The sequence below is a fragment of the Balaenoptera musculus genome, chromosome 10 (assembly GCF_009873245.2).
Source record: "Balaenoptera musculus isolate JJ_BM4_2016_0621 chromosome 10, mBalMus1.pri.v3, whole genome shotgun sequence".
Lineage (NCBI taxonomy): Eukaryota > Metazoa > Chordata > Mammalia > Artiodactyla > Balaenopteridae > Balaenoptera > Balaenoptera musculus.
In genome coordinates this window covers 81,687,868-81,706,560 of record NC_045794.1, presented here as the reverse complement: position 1 = coordinate 81,706,560, position 18,693 = coordinate 81,687,868, and the positions used below count along the sequence as shown (strand labels likewise).

Here is an 18,693-nt window from a genome sequence, read left to right as displayed (position 1 = left end):
CTAAAAAAATACTACAATTACTGATAATTGGCATAATTATTAACTCATTAAAAAGATATAAATATACATATACTTTTTAAATACTGCTCATCCTGAAACATTTTTCCTATAAAGGAAAACTTATCACAGATGATCATGCTAGCCTAGAGAGAAATAAAACCTTTGTGAATACATGAATGGACTAGCCAAATTAATATACAGAACAGTTCTCCCTAATGTTCGTTTATTCAAAAGAGAAAATGCCTACTCATAAATGAAGATGATCAAAATAATATAGGGCAGAGGCTTACTGAAATGAAATTAGTTCAATCATTTCTATTTCTCTTCAGAGCCCAAAGTACTCCATTATCAATCATTTTCCCATTTTTGAACCAAAAAAGGCTATTTTTGAGTAATTCAAACTTCATTTCAATTTTTGAAAGATGTTTAAATGCTGAATATACTCTTCCAAAGTTTTTGCCAAATGATAAAAACGTTTATACCAATATACAGTATAACGATTTAAGGCCAAGCCATAGTCTTCAGGAAGGAAAAAAAAAGTTTCCAGTGGAAGCCATGAAAATGTTTTGTGAATGCATAGCCCTGGGAGCACACATAGATGGTAAGCAGCATGGCATCAGGGGCCAACGATAAATGACAGGAAATCATACTTAAAATGCTTCCCAGGACAAGTTGTTCTTAAAAATTAGTGGCTGAGAGACATAGAGGAAACTTGGCAAGTATGGAATAGGCAGCTGTCCCAATTATTGGGTAGCAAAAAGAAAAGACCTAATAATAGGAGTGGGCTAATAACACAAGAGAGTTGGAAAGAAATAGAGGAAAAGAATAGAGAGACCAAAGAGTAAGAACTGGAATCTACATGTAGTTAAGGGTAATCTTAGGGTAGCTTTATTTTAGCATGGTAAAATAAAGAGCTGGCCTATAGATTTTTAAAACAGGAAAGCATTTCACACAATATAAAATTATTTTCCTCTCTCACTGGACAGATAACTTTAAACATTCAAATTTGGCTCAACACCATTAGTCTTTAGGGGAATGCAAACCAAACCATAATGAGATGCCACCTTACACCTAATATGACAGTTATAATTTTTAATAATGGAAATAAGCAAGTGTTGGCAGGATGTAAAGAAACTGGAATCCTTGTACACTACTAGTGGGAACAGAAAATGGTATAGCCACTATGGAAAGGTCTGGTGGTTCCTCAAAAAGCCCAGTATAAAATTACCATACGACCCAGAAATTCTACTCCTAGGTATATACACAGAAGAACTGAAAGCAGGGACTCAAACAGATACCTGTACACCAGTTCTTGTGGCATTATTCACAATAGCCAAAAGGTGAAAACAACCCAACAACAGATGAATGGATAAACAAAATACAGTATATCCGTATAAGATTATTACTAAGCCATAAGAAGAAACTAAGTTCTAACACATGCTACAACATGAAGAACCTTGAAAATGTTATGCTAAATGAAATGAGCCAGACCCAAAAGGACCAGTATTGTACGACTCCACTTATATGAAATATCTAGAAAAGGCAAATTCATAGTTTAGATTAGAGGTACCAGGGGCTGAAGAGAGAGAATAGGGAGTTACCGCTTACTGGTTACAGTGTTTCTGTTTGGGACAATGAAAAAGTTTTGGAAAAGTAGTGATATCTGCACAAGACTGTGAATGTAATTAATGCCACTGAATTGTGTACTTTAAAATGTTTAAAATGGCAAATTTTACAAATCTTCACATCTTGTAAATGTAGTGGTTCCCTTCTGTTCTTACAAACTTTAACATACTTAAAGACAAAAGGAGATATTTTTCTTTGGTTTCCTGCTAAAGGGGTAAAAACCTATAAGCAACCAAGATCCAAGGGTCATAACTACTAGATCAATAATAATAATATATATATAAATGGCCCCTCAGTTTTTATACAACTATATGTATATATATATATTTTTTTTTTAGATTTATTTATTTATTTATTTTTGGCTGCACTGGGTCTTGGTTGCTGTGCGCAGGCTTTCTCTAGTTGCGGTGCGCAGGCTTCTCATTGTGATGGCTTCTCTTGTTGCGGAGCATGGGCTCTAGGTGTGCAGGCTTCAGTAGTTGTGGCACACAGGCTTCAGTAGTTGTGGCTCACGGGCTCTAGAGCACAGGTTCAGTAGTTGTGGCGCATGGGCTTAGTTGCTCTGCAGCATGTGGGATCTTCCTGGACCAGGGCTCAAACCTGTGTCCCCTGCGTTGGCAGGTGGATTCTTAACCACTGCACCACCAGGGAAGGCCCCAACTATATGTATATTTCAACTGTGTTCTTTAAAACTGTAATCTCTTGCGTGGGGAAATAGGGAGAAGTTGATAAAAGGATACAAACTTTTAGTTATAAGATAAATAAGGTCTGAGGATCTAACGTATAACATGGTGACTATAGTTGATAACACTGCATAGTATAAGAGAGTAGAACTTAAATATTTTCAACAAAAAAAAAAAAAGAAAGAAAAAGAAAAAAAGGCAAATACGTGAGCTGACACGTGTTAATTGGCTCGATGGGAGGAATCTCTTCACAGTATACGTTTATCAAATCATCACGTTATACACTTAAAATATTTTACAATATGTCGATTATACCTCAATAAAGCTTAAAATAAAATAGAATAAACTTGTAATATCTCTTATTTAAGTCTTTAAAATTACCATCAGAATGGAACAGCCCTGAGCCCTAAATCAGAAGACCTGGCTCTCCAAATCACAGTGTAACTGTGGATACATTATTTGGCTGCTCTGAACCTCAGCTGCCTCATTATTATCATAGGGCTATTGCAATCTGCTGTGCCCTTTGGATATTTATATCAAAAGAAATTATATGTAAGAGCACTCTGAATACTACAAATGTGAACTATCACTTGAATTGAATAAAGAAGAAACATTTCCTTGCCATTTACCTTTCTTTGCATATCTTCCTTATTTACTTCATAGAAATTTCACAAACTTCTTCAGTTGTTGATAAGTATTTCTCTCAGTCACCAAATCATAAAATTTTATGGCTAAGAAATAACTTCAAAAATCACCTAAACCAATGTATTTCAAATGGGGGAAAGGGGGGAGAGTAATGCAGAAAGCATTCCATCCATATTTTAGATAAATTTGAGAAACACTGGTTAAACAACATAAATTGTTTCTTTATTGTAAGATTCCGGAGTCCTTAAATATGTTTGTACACACTGAAGTACCTCTAATAGCGGAAAGTAATACATAATATTTCCCAAACCCGTGACCATGGAGACCTTTCCTCACAAGGCCTATGGACATTCCCTGAAGCATAGTTCTGAGAACTACGGGAGCTTAGAGCATCTGCCCAAAATTGTTCAGCTATACTTTATATCAATAAACAGTGTTAAAATGCAAAAATCAATTAGATGTTTCAATTTTCTTTATATTAGACTAAATTTGGCTTTTTAAAATACTGGTACTTACAAAGACTTTATTTTTTGCTGCCACCATTATCCTAGCACCATCAGCAGACCATGAACAGCATTTCACTATCACTTCCATATCCTCTTGAGGCTCCTCTGAATTTAGGAAGAACTGCTTCACATTAATGCTCTTCCTCTCGTTTGCTGATTTCACATCCCAAAGCTTCAAATTACAAAAATAAAAAAAGTTTAAGTTTGTTTTGATCTCAAATCACACCTCTAGAATTCCACCTGGTCTAAATGTCACGCAAATTATTCAGTTCACCTAATGACTTATTTTTAATTATGCATAACTTTTCATAAGGCTTTTAAATTAAGTATTCCAGGTTCATTCAGCACCTTCCTAAAAAGAAAAAACTTAAGAGCACTGCCCAAAATGCAGAATGTAAAACTACACAAAATGTTAAAAGAGCCTTGCATGGTGTGGAGGAGGCTAAAGATTAGGTGTTGACAGCAAGAATGAGCGTGGAAGAAAGAAGAGACTCACGACTTGCCACGGCTGCCCTCTGCTGGGCCAGGCATGAGGTTTGCTTCACATGCACAGCACGGACACTACACACAGGACCCAGCCCAAGCTGAATTATAACCTAGCAGAACATCAGAGACATAAGGAAGTCCCTGAAAATAGAAAACAAAAATATGCTGAAAGGAAGCAAGCCACCTTGTGTGCTCGGTGGGGTCAGACAGGGCTCTAACACAACTGGATCCTGAGGAATGGGATACAAAAGACCAAGCCTCACTCGCTAACAGAGCCACCCAAATGACAAAGGCCTTCAAGAAGATCCATCTTCACTCCCCTGGGCCTTGAGCAGTGTCCCAGTTTCACAGAATGATAATGGCTGCCATACACAGACAAAGGGTTAGCCAAGGAAAAGGATTTAAAAAAAAAAAAAAGCTGCTTCTCAGGCTTTAACTCAGCTTCCAAAGCTCAGCTCCCAGGGTAAAACCCGATTTGACTAGCCAGGCACACGTTTAAATCTCTCTTGAGTTTAAAGATCATATACACTAGAAATACAGCCAAAACCAAAACCTTTCCCCTTGCAATAACTATAGGTAAACTGGATGAACCAAAAGAGACATCTAAAGTAGTTAGCCCTCCTTGACACTGAAGAGAGAAAATCTGAACATCAGTGCCAGAAGCTTCAGTCACATCAGTCAGATTATTTGAGAAATTACACTCTGTTTCCCTCTTAATACGAAAAACAAAGCAATCATTGCCTGGGTTTAAGAAAGAAAAAGAAAACTAACACAACGCAATTTCACTACATCTATCTAAACTATATCTTCTGCATGTGGACCTGACCTTAGCCACTATCCAAGGAGTGATGAAATTCCACATATTGAGGCACCAAGTAAATACCAGCATTTCATTTTGAGCAAGTCACTGCACTGTATCCAAGGCCCATGTGCACCCTGGTCCTTGTGTGGTTCAAATGGCAATTTTTAAATAAAACTCACATTTTGAAACAGTTTACCATCAAGGCCTGAAAAACACATGCTTATCAACATGATATGCTATAAAACACTTAGAAGATTACAGAGCCACTTAGGACAGGAAATAATTTCATGGTTCTTCATCCTCTCAGAAAATAAAAGCTTTACAAGACTTTGACCTTGAAATGCTGCTATCCAGCATCATTTTGCAAGACCTCTGCTTAGTAAACATCACTGCATCAGTGCGAACCAGCCAACGATACTACTGGCTTAACAGTAAAAGCTGCCACAAACACGGCAGTTCTTACCAAGAGTGCAGCAATGTCTGTCCCCTGCTGTTAGTGCTCTACAATCACATTCTGATACTCACACCAGAAATCAAAATCCTGTCCCTGAAGACTTTTAAATTGTTTTTCTTTTGAGTTTTGAGAAGTCTTAATTCAATTTGAAGGGACACGGAAAAGGTTTATCATCTTGAACACATTTATTAACCACTATGCTAGTCACTTTGAGATTATATAAGTGAATCAGATATAGACACTGCTCTCAAGGAGTTTATAGGTCAGTAAAGGAGGTAAGACAAGCATATAAATGACTCTAACACAAGATACGCCAGATGTGTCATTTGAGAGGAGAAGATACAGCACAGTGGGAATGCTTTACCAAAGCCATAGGCTTGAGGAAACACTTTTTGCAGAGGGGGCCACCTCACTCTCCTCCCTGAAGATCAGCCTACTTTACACCAACTTAAGATGGACACTTTACACTAACTTAAGATGGACTTACGATGGATTTCAATACCAAAAAGTACCAGAGTCTAGGCTAAGGGGTCAGCATAAGCTAAAGTACAAAATGGAAAAGCACAGACAATGAAAAGGGAGAACAAGTGCAGGCACCCTAGTCTGGGTGCCGCAGCAGGAGGCTGCACACTCCCCCACAGAGCCCCTGCCTGCTCTGAGCCCCCTCCACATACTTGTACCATTTTCATGGTTTGTCTATTCACTTACCTTTCTGCCCAGCTAGACCCTGAACAACTTCAAGCCAGGAACTATACTTTTTTTTAAAAGTGTTTAAAAACCAAATGCCTAGTACAGAATCTGGTGGATAGTAAGTACTCAATAAATGATCAATAAATACATTTTAAGTGAAAAGACAAATTATTCCCATGTTTTAAGCACAGGTGAGTAGAGACGATAGCGTTACTGAAAGAAACAGGGCTCTGAAGATAGAACACATACATTCATCTCCACACCCTCCCAAAACCCACGTAAAACAACAGTAAAGAGAATTTTTCTCTCTAAGCCTAATTCACAAGGTAAAGGAGAATGGAGGAAGATATTAGAGCAACAAAACTATAAAGGCTAGAAAGAAAAAAGACAAGTGATAAGGGGACTCCTTAAAATTGAATCCTGAGCCCACAGTGGGGAAAGCCAAGAAGTAGCCCAATTCACACCAGAGAACCCCCAAAAGGCTCAGGAAGTGTTGGGCCTAGCACCTTCCAGTAAAGATGGAGCTAACACAGGAGGAATCATCGAAAGTCCCTTGAAATCCCTTCCCCTACTATGCCATCCAGATTGCCCTACTCTGGCTGAAGAAAAGAGGGTTAATCTACACCCAACACAGTTGAGAGCAGGGTCACCATTCTGAAAATAGGGAGTTTAAGAGAAAGTCTATATTCCAAGTGTTGAGATCTCTGCCTAGGTATCTTCGCAGAACTTGCCAGCCAGACTTATACCCTATAGGAAGGGGACTGAAGATTTTTCTCTGAATACCCCACCAGATCAAGACAAAAGATCTAAAGAGTCTGACATTAGGAGTTCACCATCAAAAAATGACAGCCAGATAACACTACAGGGAAACACACTATAAATAAGTTCACAATTTCCTATCAGTTTTTTGGTGCTGCAATCTTTAAATGTGCTTTGTTTGTCTGTTTCTTATTATTTATTTTTGGCTGTGTTGGGTCTTCCTTGTTGTGCACGGGCTTTCTCTAGTTGCAGCGAGCGGGGGCTACTCTTCATTGTGGTGCACAGGCTTCTCATTGTGGTAGCTTCTCTTTGTTGCAGAGCATGGGCTCTAGGGCATGTGGGCTTCAGTAGCTGTGGTACACGGGCTCAGTAGTTGTGGCTCATGGGCTCTAGAGTGCAAGCTCAGTAGTTATGGCGCACACGCTTAGTTGCTCTGCGGCATGTGGGTTCTTCCCGTACCAGGGCTCGAACCTGTGTCCCCTGCACTGGCAGGAGGATTCTTAACCACTGCGCCACCAGGGAAGTCCCAGTGCTGCACTCTTTAAGCATGAGCAGATATCCAAGGATCAGGCAACTAAGACATAGCTCTAAAATGCAGACAGAAACCAAAACCAACAAACAGAAAAAACAGCAACTATAAAAGAATATGAAAACTTAAAAAAAACTATTACTAATACCCAGAAAAAGATAAAAGATATTGTACCCACGAAACAAGAATAATATTAAAAAGAAAACTGATCATAAGAATGGGTACACTTAAAAACATGATAGCAGAAATTAAAAACACAATAGAAGGAGTGAAAAATAAAGCTAAATAAATCTTCCAAAAAGTAGGACAAATGGATGAAGAAAAGAGAAAAATAAGAAAACATCCCTAACAGACATTTAGAAAGAGAAACTAGAGAAGAATAAGTCAAATAATTAAAGGAAACCTCCAGAACTGAAAGACATGAATTTCCAAATTGAAAGAGGCTATCGAGTGCCAAGCACAATAAATGAAGACAAACCCACACCAAGGCACATTATCATTAAATTTTTAAAATACTGGGAATAAAAAAAGATCTTAAAAGTTTCAAGACAGGAAAATAGATCACATACGAATCAGAATGGCGTCAAACATCTCAAGAGAAACTTTGGAAGCTAGAAGACAAGGGAGCAAGCAATGTCTCCAAAATTCTAAGGAAAAATTACTTTCTTCTGTATGCAGTCAAAAATATAAATTAAGTAGGAAGCTAGAAGAAAGACACTTTTAGACAGACAAGTTCTCAAAAATTTACCTCCCAGGGATTCTTTCTTAGAAAGCTAGAGGAGATTTTCCACAAAGCTGAGAGGGTAAACCAAGAAATTCAGGAAACAAGGGTTTCAACTCAAGAAAAAAGCAAAAGGAACTCCCAGGATGGCAGCTGAACACTGGGAATAGTATCACCAATCATAATGGAGCAAGGTAGAACCCTCTAAGAAAGTTATTTCTAAGAAAAGAAAATGTCAAATTAAATACCTGATACGTTTAAATTATTTAAGAAAGAACTTAGACAAGGGATAGTTTGAAGATGAATTAGTGGTACACACATTTAAAAAATAATAGGGGGACTTCCCTGGTGGTCCAGTGGGAAGATACCACACTCCCAATGTAGGGGGCCCGAGTTCAATCCCTGGTTGGGGAACTAGACCCTGCATGCCTGTCGCAATTAAGAGTTCGCATGCACAACAAATAAGTCCATGTGCCGCAACTAAGACCTGGCTCAGCCAAAATAAATAAATTTAAATAAATAAATGTCAACCTGTGGGCTTCCCTGGTGGCGCAGTGGTTAAGAATCTGCCTGCCAATGCAGGGAACACGGGTTCGAGCTCTGGTCCAGGAAAATCCCACATGCCACGGAGCAACTAAGCCCGTGAGCCACAACTCCTGAGCTTGTGCTCTAGAGCCCGCAAGCCACAACTACTGAGCCCACGTGCCACAACCACTGAAGCCCGCACCCAGAACCCATGCTCCACAACAAGAGAAGCCACTGCAGTGAGAAGCCAGCGCTCCACAACGAAGAGTAGCCCCCACTGGCCACAACTAGAGAAAGCCTGTGCACAGCAATGAAGACCCAATGCAGCCAAAAATAAATAAATAAATAAACAATAAATAAATTTTAAAAATTAAACATTAAAAAATAAATGTCAACCTTTAAAAAAAAATAAGCAAATGAAAAAAACAAAGCTTCACTGTTAAATATACAACATCTTTAATCCCAAAGAAAACAAAGTGTTGTACCGGAAAGGGGAAAAAAAAATCATCATATACTACATGGCCCAACTGTGATCAGTCACAATGACGTAAAAATCCTGAACACTGATCTAATCAAAATCCTGAAACATATAGGAACCACAAAAAGTAGTTCAGTTTGGGGAAGAAAAAATGAAGAGTTCAGTTTGGAGCACAGTAAGTTTGAGGTATGGCATATTATCTAAGTGACAGCAGTGAGGAGGCAGTTAAAGATGCAGGATGCAGCACATAAGAGAAATGAGGGCTGGAGAGAACACATCTGAAAGTCACTCACAAAAGGGAGAAGAACTGAAGCCACAAGGCCAGCTGAACTGGGATGGAAGAAAGGTGATGGAAGTAGGTAGTCAAGATTAGCATCTTGAGGAAGCAGCTATATTTTAATGGGCAGGAAAAAGAGTTAAAGGGGTTAGAGACACAGAAAGAGAAAGAAGAAAACATTGATGTCAAATGAGTAGAGTTTCAGAAAGGAAACAGAAGGGGGCGTAATACAACCAAAAGAATAAGGACTGGATAAAGAAAAATACCGGATTTCACACTCATCCAAAGAGCATTAGATTTTACAACAAAAAGAATGAAAACAAAATAAAACTGGATTTTACTCTTCAAGGGAATACAGGGAAGACAGGACCAGGCTAAAAAAGGGTTAAGTAGTGAATGAGTAGTCAGAAGGTCGAGGCAAGTATAGGTGACTTAAGAAGTCTAGTCATAAAGGTCTAGTCAAAAAGAAAAACTGAATGACTATTTCAGAGGATAACACAACCAAGGGAGAATCAAAGGTTTTTCACTTTTTGGTTTTATAATGCTTAGGAAGGGCCAAGAACATCTGTAGGCTGTGGGAAAGGATTCAAAAGAGAAAAAAAACTAAAGATGCAACACGGAGAGGAAATAACCAATGAGGCAAGGTCTCAGGGGAAGAAGGAAAAAAAGGAACAGTAGGCACAAGCAGAGGACTTCCTGGGCACTGAGATGAGAAAAAAGGGGGAGTAGAGACTTTTTATGGCAATTTTTGAGGGGGCTCGTGGCAGGGAGCTCTTGGGTGGTGTCATCCTTCTGAATAGGTATGAGGTAAGGTTATCTCCATAGAATGAAAGAGATACAGTGACATTGTTAGGGGCTTAAGAACAGCAGAAAAGGTTTGGAACAGGCACTATGGTGAATTCAGTTCGGGAAACAAACGGCAGCAAAGAAGGCCCAGTAGAGTTAAAAAGCTCAAACTTGTAGAACAGATAAATGGCCTGGTTTCACAACTTTCTTCAACATTAAGCAAACTAATAATAATGGAATCTTCCCAGAACTTGCATTAGCAATGGAGATAAGGTAAAAGGAGAACCTTCCTTGAGATATAAAATGCCTTCTGAAATCATTCACTTAGTAAAAACCAAAAAATAACAAGCTCATAGGACTAGAAGAACCTTTCAGAAGAGGGTTGCCTTCACTGGGCCTCCAAAAAATCCTCTGATATGGTCATCCCAAAGAAGAGACAGATATTTGATATTTGCAGAGAATATGTCATAGAGGCCAAATCCATTTGGTTGAATATTCTAAGAATGCTCCAACATCTACTAGATGCCAGGAAATTATATCAAGTAGAATTCTACCCATAAAATTCCTAGATGCCCAGAAGTAATCTATACAAAAATGAGTTATCCTCAGTCAACAAAGAGAGATCAAACATTCAAACAGAGGATCAGCATCAAGAGAGTATAATTTGCTGTAACTTAGGAGTCACCCAGTAGCATTAACAAATCTCCTTCTCTAGAGATTCTAACAAACAAAATAGAGCCCGGATGATTCAAGTATTTCCCTGGAAGAGGTATATGCCAAGAAAATTTACTGAGCACATGTTCTGAGTACGACTGTGTACAATGAACTTCAGAGAGATACAGGAAGATGACAAGGTCTCTGCAGATCATAAACCTATATTCAACCTTATCAAAGAAAAAGATGACACATGAAAATGACTGAACTGAACAGTACAACAAATTTATAAGTGGAAATCAGAAGACCAAGCAGCTTCCATCTATTGATATATATAGATACAGGTATATAGTAGATATGTATATATATGTTCTCAGAACCAGATGGATGGATGTCATAAGAGAACACCTTCTGAAGAAGGCTTTGCATTTATTTTTTAAATTTATAAAGTTTTGAGGGTCATTAAAAACTACAGACAAGTGAATTGGAGGCAAAAAAAATTCCAGAAAAGACTAATGAAACATATATAGGGACAGTAGTTGAAATAAACCCCCAAAATTATCTTGCCCAGAAGTGACAATTAATGTACTGGACAGGATCAGAGGTAGCAGAATGATGGAAAGTGAAGAGCCTTAGAGGTGTGCCTGATGAGCCTGGGTTTATCACAATTTAGAATTTGGTACTTTTGTGTTCCAGCTAAAAATGGCAAGATGAAAACAGAGGTAGAGAGTTAATCTAGCAGCTACATATTGGGATAAGGAAGGATGAAGAGTATATTTTAGAAGGCTGCTATCAAACATGAGGGTATGACAGCATGAACCAGAGCAAACGCTACAGAATGGGAGGGGAAAAGGTAGACCAAGAGATGAGGAAGTCAAAGATGGATTGGATTTAACACCAAAGAAAGGAGAATCAATAAACAGGAGACCACAGTAGAGAGGAATAAGAAAGTGGCATAGGATCTTATTGAGAAGTAAGGTGGAGATTTAAGGAAGAAGAATTTAGTTTTTTTAAAGACTATAAATTTCAGGAGGCTGAATAAGCTTTTTTCCCTAGCTCTGAGTTTTCCCCCATAAGATTTCACAAAAACAGGAATATAGGAACATAAAAGGCAGAATAAATGAATGATAAATAAAAGCAGGACCCTTACAAATTTGATCCCATAGATCTCAAAAGATTTTATGAAACCATAAATGAAATACATGCTTAAAAATTAAGAATTAAAATTATATGAACTTTAAAGCATAAGGTAGTAAACCATTAATAAGCAATCATTATGACAACCAATTACAGTTATAGTAAATATGCTCCTGGAAGTTGAAGGAAGAAGCTTTCTGTAGAAATGTGAAAAACAGAAACCTATTTCCGTAAGACAATAAAATTATTTACAACCCATTTTAACAATGAACAAAAGCATACCTTTAATGTTCCATCAGCTGAACAACTAGCCAAAAGCTTATCATCTGGTGAAAATCTGCAGTGATTGACTGAATCTGTATGGCCAAACATGGTATTTCGACATTCTTTTTGATTCAGAGCCCAGAGCTATTTGAGAAAGATAAAAAGATAACTGAAAAACTAGCATTGAATGGGGAAAAGTTAGAAATCATGTAAAGTTCTTCCTTCCCTCCCAATTAAGCTTTTTCAGTTACAGGAAGCGTTCCATTCACAGATTGACAAAGGTGTCAAACACAAAGGTAAACTTGTGATTAACGAGTAATGGGGCAGCCCTTAGATCAGCACCTAAATCTACTAAGGGACTTGAAGGTTTATCTAGGCTTCAGTCTGAGCCCTAAACTAGCTAAACAATTACTGCTTATTTTAACAAAGTAGTTTGAAATCATTATTATTTTACTCAGCTGTATAACAAGTAATATGTAAAATAAATTGCCCAATTTTTTTAGATGCTAAGTTATCCAACTCTAAAAATAGTCATTTCTAAGATTTCCCTATGCAAACCTAGAGTCTACTAACTAGGCTAAAATCTATTAACGCTCTTAAAAAATGACTCAAAAATACAAAGACTGCAAAGATAGATATAAATACATTTGATGGGAAACATAAGGGATTAGAAGAGCAAGTTAAACAACCCTTCCTGGAAGTAATCAACCAAATCCAGAAGGTGGGACATTCCACAGGATAAATGACTCAATTTTTCTAACAAATCAATGGCATAAAAAAAGAGATAGACGGGAAGGGGAACATTTAAAGAATAAAAGAGATTTAAGAGACATATCAACCAAATGCCACTTGAAGTTTGGATTCTGACTCCAATAAATCTATGGTAGAAAGATATGTTTTGAGACTAATAAGGAAAAAAGAACATGGACCACGTATATTATGAAATTACTGTTTATTATGTTAGGTATGATAATGGCATGGTATATATGTTTTAGACCTCAGACATTCATGCTGAAGTATTCTGGGTGAAATGATATGTTACCTGGGATTTGCTATAAAATGCTCTAATCCAAAAAAATGGGAGGTGGTGGGGGAATAAAATACAATTGGTAAATGTTGACAATTGTTGGAGCTAGATGATGGACACCACGAGAGTTACTATTCTCTCTCCTTTGGGGTATGTTTGAAAAGTATAAAAAATGTAAATAAAATGGGCAAGGGTGATTTGTGCTAATTAGATTAAACACAGAAGAAGAAATCATTTACCTCCCAAAATTAATCTTAATAAAAATCCTTTGGAAATGATCAGTAAGTAAGTCCTGTTCTTTATGTCCATCTCCATCCCTAGCTTCTTTTATTCCAGTCCCAGATAAACCCAATTCTGCAGATTAATGCAAATTACATGGGAGCAGCATCAAATTTACATCTTTTCATTGGCTTCTCTCAGTTCAAAAAGCACAAGAAGGGCTTCCCTGGTGGCGCAGTGGTTAAGAATCTGCCTGCCAATGCAGGGGACACGGGTTCGAGCCCTGGTCCGGGAAGATCCCACGTGCCGTGAAGCAAATAAGCCTGTGCACCACAACTACTGAAGCCCACGCACCCTAGAGCCCACGCTCTGCAACAAGAGAAGCCACCGCAATGAGAAGCCCGTGCACCTCAATGAAGAGTAGCCCCCACTCGCCAACTAGCGATAGCCCACGCACAGCAACAAAGACCCAACGCAGCCAAAGAAATAAGTAATTTTTTTTTTAAAAAGAACTTAAAGTTTATAAAAATAAGAGAATAGAACCCTTGCATAGGACATAGGACCCAGGACTTGAAAGAATACAATAAAATCAGATTTTTTTTAAAAAAAAAAAAAAGCACAATTAGTAAGTCCTAATAGCCCTCATGGAAATGCAAGTGTGGAATGACCAGTCTTAAAGTAAAACTTGTCCTTATTTAAAACTGTTGACCAGGCTTCCCTGGTGGTACAGTGGTTAAGAATCTGCCTGCCAATGCAGGGGACATGGGTTCAAGCCCCGGTCCGGGAAGATCCCACATGTCGCGGAGCAACTAAGCCTGTGCGCCACAACTACTGAGGTTGCGCTCTAGAGCCCGCGAGCCACAACTACTGAGCCTGAGTGCCACAACTACTGAAGCCCGTACGCCTAAAGCCCGTGCTCCACAACAAGAGAAGCCACCGCAATGAGAAGCCCACACACCGCAAGGAAGAGTAGCCCCCGCTCACTGCAACTAGAGAAAGTCCGCATGCAGCAACGAAAACCCAACACAGCCAAAAATAAATTAATAAAATAAATAAATTTATCTTAAAAAAATTACCAAACATATGTGGAATGAATATCTATTTCTGGTTTTAGTTTGGTTTAAAATTTTTTCTTTTCCTATCAGTACATTTTTTCCCTCCTCTTTCTGATATCAGACTCTCTCTTTCGAATCTTGAATCAAGCCCCAGTCATAATTCAAGTGGAGCTGACTTCACCTATTCGTCCCATTTCTACATGGCTAAACCTGTGACCCCTGGCCAATCGAAGGATTCCATCCTACTGACCACTAGGGTTATTCAGCAATGCGCATGTAACCCAAACCACATCAACTAGAGTTTTTTCTATGGGAAGACTATGGGACCTGGGAAAGAGCGAGTTTCCCTTCCTCTGTGATTATGAGCTGTAATATCCATGTAAGCCTGGAGCTAAGGATAGCCAAATCTGCTGCACAGAGAGAATATGCCTGAATCAACAAAAAGGGAAACAGAGTCTAGAGATGGAGGGGGTGTTAGAGCCTGAGAAAGTATTTTAGGCATCTGGAATCAGCTGTGCCTGAAGCCATACTCCTTCTAGACTTTTCAGTTACAAGAGCCAATAATATCTTTGTTGTTGTTGTTGTTGCTTAAGCTAATATGAAAGTTTCTACCCCTGCAACCAAAAGATCCCTGATTAATACAATATATGAAAAAAAATCAAAGGAGATGTTGTGATGTATCTATCAAATTTATCTACATAATTCTCATTATCCACACTTACTTTGAGGAAGCAGTCATTTGAACCAGTGGCTAAGAGAAGGTGATTACTATTGTTGGTGAAGTGGCAGCAATTGACTTGCTCTGAGTGCTCATCATAGGTATGTACTAGTTCCCCAGACATAGAATTCCAAATCTAAAGAGAATAGAGAAAATAAAATTTACAAGTACCCCTTATTTTCAAAGAGAAAACAGAGAGACAAAGCAAATGTGAGCTGTTTTGAAGATTTTCCCAGACATGATACTACTAATGAATACCTCCCCCTTCCCTAAATTATGTCAGCATTTTGCCAGAATGTTTTTTTTTTAATTACCTGTAAGTCTACCTGCAAGTAATGTAAAACATTACATTTTTCAAGGGCAAGATTTCACATGTTCATATGAATTGACAGCAGGCAGAAAAGTGCTATAAAAGGGATGGAATAATGGACTTCAGACCAGAATAATTAATCAGAGCCAGTCTAAGACCTGGCTCTACCACTTATAAGTTGTGTGTCCCTAGTCAAGTCCTTAATTTACCTGCATTTCAGTTCCCCTCTCTGTAAAATGGGGATACTTGTACCCATCTTACACAATGCATGGTGTCAAATGACAAAGAATTTGATAAGTGTTCTGCTGACTTCAAGGTACTAATAAATAAGTAAAGGCAAATGGCTCAGTGAAAAAAAATAAAGGCTTTAGATTCTGAGGGAAACCTAGCTTTCAACCCTGGTGCCATCAGGCATTAGTTAATATGAGCCTGGGCAAATGACTTCATCTCTGAACCTGTTTCCTCATCTCTAAAATGGGATCAACACTTATTTTGCAATTGTAGTGAGAAATTGATAATGTAATATAAGAAAGTGTGTAGTATAAAGCCTCATGCAGTGTTCTCAGTAAAAAGTAATCATTTTCCTAGTTACTATGTAAGTAGTCTGTTTCATCAAAGAAACAAAAGAAATAAATTACCTAAAGAGTTTTCACTGGGCTTTGGACTTTTAGAGGTACTAATGGCCCTCCCATAGCATTTTCTTTTATCTTATCAAAGCACTCTCCAAAGGTCCAAAGAGTTTATTTTATTTTAAAGTTCTGTAATAAGTACTTCTGCCTCTTGCTTTAAATTTCTTACAAATAGAAACTTGAGCCACATAGCTCTGACTCTGGAACACCACAGAATGGCCAGCTCCAAGTCTGACTCAGAATAGTGGTTATAGAGTGAATTAACTGGTTGGTTGTAAAGCCACGTAGAGAGTCCAATCTATCAAGAAGATTTTTCCAAAGTCTCAATTTAGTCTGGACACTCCGGGGTCCTCTTCAAGTAGATGCAAACTCCACAAAAACTCTCAAGCCAACTTTCTTGCTCCCAGGTCCACTAAGGCCCACCCCACCTAAATAGATTCAGCATTCCACACCCCTTTTGAAAAAAGCCTAAAATGAGGTCTCCCCTCCATTTATCAAATAAAATATTCCCCTAGACTTCACTTTCTCTTAAATTCCATAAAAATACTCTGGCTAAAAGCCAAATTTAGGGACAAAAAACAAAAAAAAGAATAATTAACAAAGATAAAAATTACCCTGTGGGTTTTCTTTTCTCTGTTTACTTTGTAGACTAGTAACCTGATTGTTAGTATGTTTATTCATCTAGTTTTGCACTGAATGTAAGCCAGCTCATAAAGGTAAAAAAGAATCTTGGTTGCATTTCACAAATTATATATTTTACAACAGGAATCGATCTCAGACAATAATTCTGTTCAGCAACACTTCCGACCACAGTACACTTAGAGATTTCAACTGATATTTAACCCACAGACCTGTCAATAAGTGGCAGGCAAATTCATTAATCTGAAATTGTGTTTCCCAGCTGCCTGATAAATATAAATATCAGCTGTGTTTCCTAGGCTAATCAACCTAGGCATTTTTGCTTGTGCTTAAAAAGTTTTAGACAGAATTAATTTACAATGGATAAAACTGCTTTGCCTCAAGTTAGTAGATCAATAGGCAAGAGTCCTTTAACCCTACTTACTCTAGTCCCTCTATTACAGAAAAAGAAAATAAATTCTGTGGTGATTACAACTCAAGAGGAAAATATTTCCCTACCTTCACTTTTTTATCCACTGAGCAGGTTGCTATAAATCTGTCATCTGCAGAGAATGCACAGCAAAGCACTTCATCCTCATGAGCCTTGATTTCTAGAAGTTTCTCTCCTGTTTCAGCTTTGAAAACCTATATAAGCAACAATAAAATCTTTTTACTATACCTATTTAACCATGGGCCATCATTCAATAAAATATTTCTTTAAAAGATCTTTATCACTGTTATTTTGCAACAGAAATGAACCTTGGCAATATCACTCCAAAAATGAGAATTTCTGTCAGAATTCGTATGCCTTAACATAAAAAGAAAATCATCCTGCCCAAAAAAAAAAAAAAAAAAAGGACTTCCCTGGTGGTCCAGTGGTTAAGACTCCACACTCCCACTGCAGGGGGCCCGGGATCGATCCCTGGTCAGAGAAGTAAGATCCCGCCTGCCGCGTAGTGCAGCAATCAATCAATCAATCAATCGAACTGACAGTAGCTTCAGTTCTTGAGAACAGCTTGGCAAATTCTTAACAATCAGTAGAAAACACTTCATTCAATATGCTTTCTGTGGCTCAAAAGCCAAAATTAATAAAAGTAGTAATAAAGTACACATATAGAAATAAGGCTTACAATCATAATGTTGCAACCTTAAATTTAAATGTTTTAACTAGTTTTTGTTTCCTTCAAAATCAAAAGGTCGAGTACCAATTTAAAGAAAAGCACTCATTCATGTTTTCTGAAAACAAATGAGAAATTAAAATTCCTTCAAGCGCCTAAGGAAATAATCTAGTCCAATTCCTATTTACAGTCAGAAATCTATGCCCGAGCCTATGATAAAATAGGTATTTTACACAGTCACTGTTTTTTAATCAGAGTCCTGTGCAGTGTGCTATGAAGTCCTTATGTCTTTTAACAGTTATCATTTCCTCATTACCCTTAGCTGTCACATGGATGACAAGAACTGACTGCTCGGGTAAAAGGCACTTCTATGTCACTTGGCAAGTTTAGAATTATGAAAATACACCACCATATCTTTTAAATCTATAGAGAAAGCTTTCATAAAATGTTCAAGAGATCTGAACATTTCTCTATTCCTAATGTGCAATTTTCTTGAATTTTAGAATTTAAGTATATTCTAATATGCACAGTATTAGGTGCATGACTCTTCCAATTTTTCTCAAGAGATAGGTTTACCTGCAAGTTTTTATCAGCTCCACAAGAAGCTATTCTTTGACCATCCTCAGAAAAGCAAGCGTGGTACACAGCATCTGTATGGGGGCGGACGACCAAGCGGGAGAGATTCTTGATGTTTTCTTTGTTTCTAAATATAAGGGAAAAAATGAACAGAAACCCAATAAACAAGAGTAAAAGTAATTATCTTCTTTCAGTAATAAACTGTCTTTTAACATAGTTATGTTCCAAAAAATACAAAACTCTTAAAATTAAATTACCAATATGTAAATGACAGCACACATCACCTGAGGAAAAAAAGCACAATATAACAAAAGCAGCATTTTAAGATAAATGCTACGCTATGTCAAGCAACCTGTCATGTACTACAAATATCACTGTGTTGGAAGAAATCTAGTTAATCA

At 37.7% G+C, this 18,693-nt stretch overlaps 1 protein-coding gene across 5 annotated transcripts in view; it reads right to left on the bottom strand.

Moving 5' to 3' along the window:
• APAF1 (apoptotic peptidase activating factor 1) overlaps window positions 1-18,693 on the bottom strand; it is a 92,855-nt gene that overhangs the window by 36,472 nt on the left and 37,690 nt on the right. For all 5 annotated transcript variants that reach the window (XM_036865664.1, XM_036865662.1, XM_036865661.1 and 2 more), the window contains exons 13-17: window positions 18,293-18,419; window positions 17,118-17,243; window positions 15,046-15,177; window positions 12,041-12,166; window positions 3,471-3,632 (exon numbers count right to left, since the gene is read on the bottom strand). In XM_036865664.1, the coding sequence (XP_036721559.1) occupies window positions 3,471-3,632; window positions 12,041-12,166; window positions 15,046-15,177; window positions 17,118-17,243; window positions 18,293-18,419 (673 nt within the window). The remainder of the gene's footprint in view (window positions 1-3,470; window positions 3,633-12,040; window positions 12,167-15,045; window positions 15,178-17,117; window positions 17,244-18,292; window positions 18,420-18,693) is intronic.